This window comes from Loxodonta africana, chromosome 22 (genome assembly GCF_030014295.1).
Source record: "Loxodonta africana isolate mLoxAfr1 chromosome 22, mLoxAfr1.hap2, whole genome shotgun sequence".
Taxonomy (NCBI): domain Eukaryota; kingdom Metazoa; phylum Chordata; class Mammalia; order Proboscidea; family Elephantidae; genus Loxodonta; species Loxodonta africana.
The window spans coordinates 15860320-15872114 of record NC_087363.1 but is presented as its reverse complement, the minus strand read 5'-3'; the positions used below and the strand labels follow the sequence as shown (position 1 = coordinate 15872114).

The 11795-nt window shown below is 43.1% G+C and overlaps 1 protein-coding gene across 15 annotated transcripts in view; it reads right to left on the bottom strand.

Moving 5' to 3' along the window:
• Positions 1-3992: 3992 nt before the first annotated feature.
• Positions 3993-11795, bottom strand: part of ARHGEF3 (Rho guanine nucleotide exchange factor 3) — a 353777-nt gene continuing 345974 nt past the window's right edge. For all 15 annotated transcript variants that reach the window (XM_064274347.1, XM_064274349.1, XM_023547600.2 and 12 more), the window contains 2 exons: positions 8400-8586; positions 3993-6580 (listed from right to left, as the gene is read on the bottom strand). In XM_064274347.1, the coding sequence (XP_064130417.1) occupies positions 6228-6580; positions 8400-8586 (540 nt within the window). In that variant the 3' untranslated portion in view covers positions 3993-6227. The remainder of the gene's footprint in view (positions 6581-8399; positions 8587-11795) is intronic.

Sequence of the window (11795 nt, the reverse complement as noted above, 5' to 3'; positions counted from 1 at the left end):
ATAATGTTTTCAAGCTCTATCTACAGTTTGGCATGTATCAAGACTTCATGTCTTACTGGCTATCAAGGACTGAATTGTGTCCCCACAAGATATGTGTTGACTTGGCTATGCCATGATTCTCCGTATTATATGGTTGTCCTCTATTTTGTGATCTGACGTTATCCTCCATTTTGTGATGTGTTGTAAATCTTAACCTCTATATGTTAATAAGGCAGGATCAATGTGGGGTGTATCTTGACTCTCTGCCTTAGAAGAGTGAATGACTCAGGTCATACCTTTACTTAAGTCACACCCTTGCTTGAGTCACACCTTTTATCTTACAAGAGACAAAAGGAGAGAAAACTGAGCAGAGAGGGCAGGGACCTCACTACCACCAAGAAAGAAGAGCTGAGAGTGGAGTGTATCCTTTGGACCCAGAGTCCCTGTACTGAGAACTTCCTAGACCCTGGGGAAGACTGATGCCAAGACACATGGAGATCTCCAAGGAACACTGGGCCCAGAGATGTTGAAAGGAGACAAGGACCTTCCCCCTACAGGTGACAGAGAGAGAAAGCCTTCCCCTAGAGCTGGCACCCTAAATTCAGACTTCTAGTCTTCTAAATCAAGAGGATACATTTCTGTTTGTTAGAGCCATCCACCTGTGGTATTTCTCTTATAGCAGCTCTAGATAACTAAGACAGGATTTGGTATCAGGAGAGTGGGGTGCTGCTCTAATAGATACCTAAAATGTGGAGGCAGTTTTGGAATTACATAATAGGTGGAGGATGGAAGAGATTTAAGGTAACTAATAGTAAAAAGGGGCCCTGGTGACTCAGTGGTCAAGCGTTTGGCAGCTAACCAAAAGGTTGGTAGTTCAAATCCACTAGCCACTCCTTGGAAACCATATGGGGCAGTTCTATTCTGTCTTACAGGGTCACTATGAGTCAGAATTTACTCAACACCAACAGGTTTGGGTAATAGCAAAAGCCTAGATTGCCTGACGTCAAAGGCAATTCTGGTGAAGGCTCAGAGGGAAGTGAGGAGTGCTCCAGTCTATCATCTTAGAGAATACATTTGGCGCCAGCAATGGAATGTTGCTAGAAATGCGGTTGTTACAGGTGAGGGTTTAAAAGAAAATGGTGAACACGTGATTGGACAATGAAGGGGGATGATGCTTTTTATGCAGTAGAAAAGAATTTGTCTGAATTATGTTCACGTTTGGCAGAAGGTAACACTTTTAAGTGATGAACTTGGATATCTGGCTGAGGAGATTTCTGAGCAAGATCTTAAAGGGACCGTATGGTTTCTCCTTGCTTATAGTAAAATGTGAGAGGAAAGAGATTTTAAAAATGAACTGTGCAAAATGAAAATAAAACTTAAAGATTTGGAAAATTCTGTTGTACAAACTAAGGACACATCCTAGAATGTTCACCAAGGGTGTGGCTACACAATCTTTTGTTAAAGAGATTAAGCCTGTGATTGATGGATCTAATCAACTACCATGGCAGAAAACCCGTCAGCTTAGGCTGAAGGGGACACAGAACAAAAGGAAAGAATGTTGCCTGCCTCTTGGAATTCTGTAGGCAGTAAACAGGCCAAAGGGGCTAGATCTGTCATCCTCCAAGAAAAGGACCATCCCTGCAGCAGCTTGGAGATCAGCAGAACTTTTGGAAAGAGCATAGGAAGCAGGGCCTTCTCTTTGTTTCAAAGGTGGGTTCACTGTCTCCTGGATCTCAAAGGCTGAGGCCATAGCCTCCTGGGTTTCAAAGAGTCGGATCTTTGTCAGCTCAGTTCTGGAGTACGGGGCTGTTGTTAAGGTGTGCTAGGGGGCGGGGCTGCCATGCCCAAGGCACAGAAGAGTGGGGACTGCTGGGGCTGAAGTTACCACTCAGAATAGGAGAATGGGGCTACTGGTTTTTTTTAAAGCTGAGGGAGCGCAGTTACCTTCCCAGGTGGAGCTGAATTCCAGGGCCAAGGGGCCTCCACTCAGAATCCAGAGGATGTGGTTAACACTAAGAGTCTGGAGGGCAGGGCCATTGCCCACATGGTCTCAGAGAAGACAGGATTATCTTCAAGCCTTGAAAGCTAGTGTAATTTGTTCTGCTGGGTTTGGACTTGCTTGGTGTCTGTTCTTCCTTCTTTCCCTCCAATTTCTCCCATTTGTAATGGAAACGTCTACCTTGTGTCTGTTCCACCATTGTACTTTGGAAACAGGTTAACACTTTTAGTCTAGATTTCACAGGTTTACAGATATAGAGGAATTTTCCCCCAGGACGGAATACACCTAAAGTCTCACTCATATTTGATTTAGATGATTCAGAAGATGAGATCTTGGACTTGGAATCTATTTAAGACTTTTGGGATGATATGATGGAGTGAATGTGTTTTACATGTGGCAAGGATATGAATTTTGGGGACTCAAAGGGTGGAACGTTATGGACTGAACTGTGTCCCCCCAAAATATGTGTCAACTTGGCTTGGCCACGATTCCCGATATTGTGTGGTTGTCCTCTATTTTGTGATCTGATGTAATTATTCTCCATTTTGTGATGTGCCGTAAATCCTAACCTCTATATGTTAATAAGGCAGGATCAGTGCAGGGCATATCTTCAGCCTTAGAAAAGGGTTTGACTCAGTCACACTCTTGATTTAGTCACACCTTTATCTTCCAAAAAAACCAAACCCATTGCCATCGAATCGATTCCAACTCATAGCAACCCTATAAGACAGAGCAGAGCTGTCCCACAGGGTTTTCAAGGAGCGCCTGGTGGATTTGAACCGCCAACCTTTTGATTAGCAGCCATTGCTCTGTAACCACTACAGCCACCAGGGTTTCTCCCTTTTATCTTACAAGAGATAAAGACCAGGTGAACTAAATGAATCAACTGCATTAAATGAGGGTATTCAGCGGCTATTTCTACACTGTCAAGGGAAGCCAGGTGGGGAGGACCGGCCTGGGTGAAACAATGTGGTCAGACATGCTCTTTATCAATTCTTCCAGACAGTCCTCAGGCCTTCAAGATTAGTAGAAGGTAGACATTGACAGGATGTAAATGTAACCACAGTCTTTGTTGAAATAGGACTGTAGTTATAAAGAGCTTTGCATTCTTAGCTGCTGAGGTCTGTGCTGGGAATGGAAACTAGAGCCAACGGTGGTGGTGACCACAACCCAGAAGCTGAAACCACACTCTAATTTTGCACAAAATTGCTAGTTCTGGCTCTTTTCATTGCTTATGACTTTTCATCTAGCCTGCGAGGATTACACTTAGTTGTGTGTAAAATAACATCTTGAAAATAGACTAAAGAAAACCATTTAGCTCTCAGTCATTTATACTCACCCACAAAATGTCAGTACAAACATTATCTAATAAACTACTGAAGATAACATCTTCTAGTATCAACAGTTAATACAATCATGGGTGTGAAAAGTAGGGGGACTATCCAAAGTGCCACCGAAGATAGGCAAGGAGGAGGAAAAGCAAGGGGGTGGGAGAGGAAGAGGAAAAGAGCCAGGAGAAGTGAATTTGCATTTGGGAAAAAAATTTGGACTTATATTTACTTACGTGAATACCTTGACCGATCTGGGAATTCACAGTATGTTAAAAAAAAAAAAAAATGGTGAGGTCTTACCATAAAAATAAGACTAACTAGCGGCCTTATTGGGCTAATTTGCTATTGAGAATTGGCTACCAATAGCTTAAAACATCTCAGCCTTTTCATCTAAGAACTAATCTTTGGGGGACGAAAACTAGTCATTTTAATGAAAGAAAAGGTAGACTGAAGTTCCAGTAAGAATTTCAAGGTGAAATTTCCCTTCTATAATTTAGCTTCAAGTTCGTCAACAGGCCCCTCTGCTAATCAGTAAAATTCAGTACTTGTTGACTGTAACTATCATGACTTGTCACTTGACTTTTACACAGCGTGGATTCAAGAAGTAGTTGCTAAAATGAATAAGCAAATAAGTGAATGAAGAATGCTTGAGAAAATCAGATGCTAGAAATATGAGTCCGGTGAAAGTTGTCATAGACCAAATCATTTATTTTCACCCACACCCTATTTTAAAGTTTGTATTTGGGGACCACAATCAAACATTTCAGAAAGAAGCCTGCCAGGATGGCAGCTGAAATTTTATGTTCTTAGGGCCAACACTGTACAGAAACACATGGCATTTTAATGTAATTTATTTGAAATGCTTCCAGAAAGGTTTAAGGCCGTTATACAAAAACATTCATTTCATCAAAACATTCAGTTACTTTCTTCCCACAGGCAATACTTGACAGACCTCTTCTCTCAACACACTGGCCAAAGGGGCCAATGGCTCTTTCAAAGAATGGTTCATTCTTTTCTCTGCCATCAAATGACTTTTCTCAGCTTTTATCTGCAGCAAGGTTGCTCACCCACTAAATCAATAACAACTTGAGAAACGAAGCAGTTTTAAATAAACTTGTAATAGAAAAAAAATTCACCATGTTTAAAATCTATAAATACAGAAATATGTTTTACAAGGCCAAATTGACCACAATTTTTTTTTTTCCTCCCCAAAATAATACAGCAATCTATCTTGGTTGTATATTGATAATCCTGTCACACAGCTTGAGTGCACATGACATGTACATAATAAAATGACAACATTGTATTGACTGCTTTTTTTTTCTCCTGTAAACTTGAAAGACACAGAAGATCGAAAAGAAAAACCTTTTTGTAAATAATTTAGAATCATTACTACTAGTGCTGGTTCAGGTATAGTTCTGCACAGGTCATTGTTAATATTTACACTCACAGGGAGCTTTTCTGCGTGTATTTAGTTAACTTTTATTTCCCCCAGATCTGCAACCCACCCAGTACTGCAAGTCAAGGCTGGACTAAGAAGTTTCTAGTTTGGCTAACTGATCCTAATTAATCATAAAAAGCAAACTCATTGCTGTCAAGTCAATTCCAACTCCTAGTGATCCTGGAGGACAGAGGAGAACTGCCCCATAGGGTTTCCAAGGCTGTAATCTTTATGGAAGCAGACTGCCATACCTTTCTCCTGCTGAGTAGCAGCTGGTGGGTTCGAATCACCTTTCAGTTAGCAACCGAGTGCTTTAACCACTGCATCAAATTAAATTAGAGTGCTAATTGAATTGGCCTCTGGAGAATGTAATTATGATTCTGACCACAGCACAGAGTCAGAGAAGGCAAATTGATGACCCAGAACCACAGCAGGAAAACCCAAGGCTCTGGCCTTTCTCAGAAGAGCACAGGACCTTACTTTTTCTCCTTTAATGCTTCCTACATAAGGCCATGATGAAGCACTTCCCATTCCAAGTTCTTCTTCTCCCAAGTTTCTGTAAACAGAGTCACTGACACAGTCACTGTCTTTTTTCCTCACCTTTTCATTCACGCTTTAAAGGGTGAGTGGGCCAAGAGAGACGAAACAACACGAATGAAGACAGGGCCTTCTTGTGATCCTGGAAGGTTATTTCTAGGCCCTGTGAGTTTCTATTTTGATATTTTAGGCTAGAAGTGGTTCTCCAGGCAAGCCACTGACTACTACAGAGGCCTCTTGGTGCAATGCGCATTTCTGTCAAAGATTCAGAGCTGGCAGCTGCTTCTGTAATCGCCCTTTTAAAGTCAGACTCTATTTCATGCCCTAACAGATTACTGCATCAAGCTTGCACTGGATGGAATCAACAGCAAGTCAACACAGAACTTCTTTCCTTGCAAAATGAAGCCTCCGAAATCCCCAGGGATGTTGTTCAATGACGCTTTCTGGTTGAGTGCCATTGAACCAATCTCATTCTGAGGCATTGAACTTCCCTGGTTCTCCCTCAAATGCCATCATGAGACACGAGTGACTTCCTCATACCCTGCTTGCAAGGCCTCTAACTTCCACGCCGTCAGCTACCATGTCAAAGAGCTGGGCGAGCACTGGGGGGGCACGGAAGGACTCTACAGAAAACAGTAGTTTAGAGATTCTTTAACTGTTTTTTAAAATCCAGCAGGACAACTGAAAGTAACTTGTTCAAGTACCTCTCCATCCACCCAGACACTTGTGAAACACAACACAGGGTAGGAGTTGCCACAGTTCCAGCTTACACAGACAGACTGGCAGTTACAGTACTAGGGCCAAAGGTACAGGTATCAGAGACTGGGTCAACACGGTCACAAAATATTAAAAAGTGCTTCTCCCAACCGTTCCATGTGTGGAATGCAAATACTGTACAGGTAAGACACAGGGCGACTTCCACGAAGTACACATGCTCCTGTCAGACGTTGCTTTCAACGTGCCTGCTGTTCCCACAGGAAGAGTCTGTTTGTTCCATGCGCTCACAGTCGAGGCTGACCTCACTCGTGTCCATACTACAGTCTGACTCACTGTCTGATTGGTCCATCTGCTCAAGTCTTGTTTCTCCCTGTGGCTCCCTGCTCCCGGTGGCAGGATTTAGGAACGGTCCCTCGGAGTCAAGCACTCCAGCCTGCCCTGAGGCGCACAGAACTGTTTCTTTGGCTTGACGAATACAGTTAAGCCACTGCTGTTTGTTGAAGGTGTCGTTGGCTTGTAGCGAGTGGGTCTGACTTTGGGATCCATTTTTGAAACTTACTCTGAAAAAGTTTTTAACTAGAAATGAAAAATACATGGGAAAAAGGTCAATAAACAGGTACTTCCCCCGGCCAAAGTTAACACATACAGTAATGCTAACCCCCACTGCTCATGGCTCCCAGTTGCCATGGAGTTGATTGCGACTCATGGCAATCCCGCTTGCAGACATAACGAAATGATTATGAAATGTTTCCCCACTGATCCAGCACGTGGCTCAGCTCCACCCTGCAGCTACCACCAATTAATTGGAGTTGACAGAATGGTAGGCCTCAGTTGTTCTCAGAAGCTAGTAGGTGGGTATCAGCTTAGAATAACTAAGTCTTGCATTTCAGGAGATCCCAGAGTACTGGTTATCCACACTAAAGCCCCTGGGGAGCTTGTTAAAAATATAGATCCTGGGCCCCACCCATCCTTAGAGATTCTGATTAAACAGATATAAGATGAGTCTGACAATCTGTAATTTTAACAGGCGCCCAAGCTACAGTTTTTTCAAGTTTAAGAAAAAACTCGATAGTACCTGTACACATGACAGTACCTGTACACATGACAGAACCTGTACATTTACTACCCGCTGAGACAGAAAATACGTAAAGACATAGAGCTATGATACACTGTTTCATTTTTAAATGGAATTACCTTCTAATTAACTCAAGAGGAGCTATATACATCTGAAAAACGGTAGTGCACAATATGCAAGATATCTGTATTTAGTCTAATAACACCACCACCAACTGCCATTTAATGGGTCCTGCATGCAACGTTTGGATCACAGAAGCACTCTGACCCAGTTCTCTTGCTTTAACCCCATAACCAACAGGCTCGGAACCACCATGTCAGATGGCAACTCGGGCAACTACCTTAACCTCTCTGTGCCTCAGTTTCCTTATTTGTAAATGGGGAAAACCAAGAGAACTCGACTTATAAGGTTGTTACAGGAACAAATGTAATAATACAGCTAAGTGCTCACACAATGCCTGGCATCTCGCGGTGTTCAGTAAATATAAACTACTACTATCATCATTATTACCGGTAGGGTGGAAGGATTGATGAATAGGTGAGAGACAGTACGTGTGAATCACTTAGAAAATATGATGCCTATGTTAACCCAGGAGGCTCAGATGTTACTTTCTCAAAGTCCTCCCTGACCACCTTGTCTAAAACAGGCCTCCTACTATTCTCTCTCTTGGCCCCCATACCAGGATTTATTTTTCTTAAGAGCACCTGGAATATTTATTGGTTTCTCTCTTCCTTTACAATGTAAGTTTCACAGGGGCAAAGAAATCAATTGCCTAGGCACTGTCTGTGAGACACATGGAAGAGACTAATAGATACTGATACCTGAGCTCCTCTTAATAAAGTCTCGAGTTAGAGAAGCCCATTCAGGTAACATTACAGAGGAACCCTCAGCCCAGTTGACCGTTTCTATGTCTCTGTAAGACTAGTCTGTCAGCACAACTACAAAACCCACTGTTGTGAAACTGACATCCACAAGGGATTGTCTGGTATTAAGCGTGCTTTTCTCCAACAGGAGGTGGCAGAGACAAGGAGCCAATGTTCAGGTTACGAGCGGACACGTTCACTTACGGTGTCTCACTTAATCCTCATAACAGCCTTATGAAGTAGGAACACGTGGATCCCCGCTCTGCAGATGGGAAACTGAGGCCTACAGAGGTTCAACAAGGTTACACCACCAGTAAGTGATGAAACAGCAATGGAATTCATTTGGCTCCAAGGCCTTCGCTCTTGTCTTTCCACTGCCCAGCCATTCCCTCTGAAATGATGACTAACCACCACAACCAAATTCACTGAAAAGGTCAGCATGGGCTGTCATGCATACTTCTCTCGTTGTTGCTGAAGGCCCCGCGCAGGGAGCCGCCAAGCCTGACTTCTCCGTCCTGCAGGTCTTCCAGCAGGAGGTCCTTTACTGGGATTGGCTGCCGGTACAATTGATAGCAGAGCTGCTCGTTGTGGGTGATGGCTCGAGTGATCACAACCACTTCTTGGAACAGGAAAACATGCAGTTTCTAGAAGAAAAGAATTCACAGGATTTCTGTTAGCAATAATCTAGTAAGCTACTGATTTGTGGACCTTTGTGGGTAAGAGGTCCCCAGGTACCAGATTTTCATGGGAAAAATGAGCTTCTAGGCTCAAATCTATAACCAGGAGAATGGAGCTCAGGCAGGTTAGAGGCATTTCCAGATGCAGCCATTGCCTTTCCTATCAGCATGCTTCCCTAGGACCCACTGCAGAGAGTCTTTCTGTACCGGGCACCTGAAGCCAGGGCTCCAACTCCAGCAGTGCTAGTCGGACTGCAATATACACAGCCTGTGCAGACATACACAGCTTCCAGCTCCCTGAAGAAAAGAATGAGAAGCGGGATGGAATAAAGGGGGTAATGAAGGAAAAAAGTCAGCACGCCCTGGCTTTGGTGGTTGTATCAACCAGTACTACCAGTCACCACTGAGTTGATCCTGACTCATGGTGACACCATGTGTGTCAGAGTAGAACTTGGCTCCATAGGATTTTCAATGGCTGATTTTTTGGCAGTAGATTGCCAGGCCTTTCTTCTGAGGCACTTCTGGGTGGACTCAAACCTCCAACTTTCAGTTAGCAGCCAAGCTTGTTAACTATTTACATCACCTAGGGAGACTCCTCTCCGTGGTTATATTACCCAATATAATTCTAACAGATCAAACTAACAATAATCTATTTAAAAAAAAAAAAATTTTTTTTTTTTTTTTTATAAATGATGAGTCTGGTATATCAAGAAGCCTAGTGTTAATCTACTTCCCAAACCCCAGAAACATGTATTCCTTCCGCCACAGAGCTTATGATCAGCTTGTCCAGGAGCTTCAGCTCTCAACACTGCCCATTCTTGAGGGAACCAGAACATGCAGCTGCAGCCACAGAGAAAGAGGACCAAAGTTTTCCTTCTCAGTTGAGTTCACTGGAACCTGGGGTCTCTGAAGAGGTCATGCTTGAAAGGCTGATGACTGATGTGTGTGTTATGGGCAAAAGGAAATCTCAAAAATGATTCACTTTTTGAGAGGCTTGTCTCAAACCACATCATGAAAGCACGTCTGCTGGCTGGAGCGGGGGTAATGTGGCTCCATCCAGCTCCTCTCACGGTTTGGAGATTCTTCAGAACTGAAGCGAGAAGATCCACAAGGCTGCAGATGAGGTCTGGTTTCCCGGTGGGAAAAGAGCATTGCCTTCACATTGGGAATATCAGCTTAGGGCTGGAGCATTGTCTTCACATTGCGAATATCAGCTTAGGGCTGGGTGGGGGTGGAAATTCGCATTCTAATTTTGATTTGGGGCAGAAGAAGCCCATTCAACATTATCACATAATTTTATGTTTTGGGGAAAAGCCATTTGTGGGTCCTCCTACAACACCATTCTGACACACACATCGAAAACTGGAAAAGAAAGCTCAGCCAAACGCTGCCCGGTGGATATACACAAATGCGGATGATTGCCTATGTGTGGTGAAAAGTGAGGGTTTGTGTTTATCAAAGGGGTAAAGTGTGCACTGAAGAAGACTGAAAAACAGAGTAAAGCACAAAATAACCAAGTTAAAGGATTTTTTGGGGAAGGGAGGGGAGGAAAATGTATGTTAAGACTTCTCTTTTTGGGAGTAGGGGAGGAAAGGAGCTAGGTATTAGACTAAAAAAACCAAGGATTTTGTCACAGTTTCTGTTTCAATCCATCTTCGAGCCAAGGGAGGCAGTTTGAACTCGGATTGTCTGGTGAACCTTTTAAAAAGTAAATGTTCACTGAGAATTCCTCTTATAGCCTCAGCTCCTTCTAGCCTTCAGACTACTATGCTTTTTTTCTGACACAGGACTTTGTTCCCAATGACTTCCACAGGTATTTAAAAAAAAAAAAAAAATCCATTGCCGTCGAGTTGCTTCCAACTCACAGTGACCCTATAGGACAGAGTAGAACTGCCCCATAGAGTTTCCAAGGAGCACCCGGTAAATTCTAACTGCCAACCTTTTGGTTAGCAGCCGTAGCACTTAACCACTATGCCACCAGGGTTTCCTCCACAGGTATACTGGAAGAAAAACACCACCACCAATAACAAAAAAAATTACCTAAAACAAACCTCCCCTACCCCAACTACTATCTGTGTTCTCAAAGATCAACCTGCCTGCAATATGAGCTGAAGTTTGTTTCCAAAGCCCTTGACATGTCTAATCAGACAGTCTTCAGTCCTTGACTGACTTATAGAAATAGAACAGGCCCACATTCCAAGGAGCCATGCATCTTCCCAGCTATTTTCCCCAGGGCTTCCTAGAAAGAATGTTCAAGGAGCCAGAGGATCAGATGTTAGAAGTCCACAAGCACTTTCTGAAAACCAACAAGAAGCAGACACAGCTATCTAGCAACCAGTAACCCCCTGGTCAAACAGACACATGTCTTAAATCAGTAGGATAGGTCTCCTTACTTGCTGCACCATCAGCTGGTTGGATCCACAGCAGCCCTGAGAGCGGGTGCTATGACATGACATGTACACAGTGATTTCAAGAAACACTGCCAAGCCTGCCCATAAAAGTTCCTCACAGTCCAGGTCAAAAGGCTGTCCCCTGAATCATGAAAGGTTTATCAAAAACCTGTCAATCTAGTTTTGGCTTTCATTCTACAGGTTGGCTAGATGTTGAAGATAAAATACAATTGAAGTCGAAATCCTCTTCCTCAACACAGAAATTAAAAAAATACGTATTTTAATTAAACATTAATTTCTACTTCATTCATTTATGCATTGAATTAAACATTATTTTCTACTGGCTACACATAAAAATAATCTGGTATACTGAACAAATTTTGAACTCTCTTTAATTCAAATCCAACCTTCTTTTACATAAGCATTCACTCACTCAATTAACATTTCTGAGCGCTTAATATGTGCCACTCCGTGGGTGGTACAAATTGCTAACGCACTTGGCTGCTAATCGAAAGGTTGGAGGTTTGAGTCCACCCAGAGGCACCTCAGAAAAAAGGCCTGGCAATCTACTTCCAAAAAAATCGGCCTTTGAAAACCCTGTGGAGCACAGTTCTACTCTGTCACACATGGGGTTACCGTGAGTTGAAACTGACTGGATGGTAACTGGCAATATGTACCAGGTCCCCATAGTAGGTGCTGGGGATTGACAAGACATGGTTGCTACCCGAAAAGAGCATGTTCTAGTGGAAGCTATTGACAGACAGATGGAGAACTGTAACCCACTGT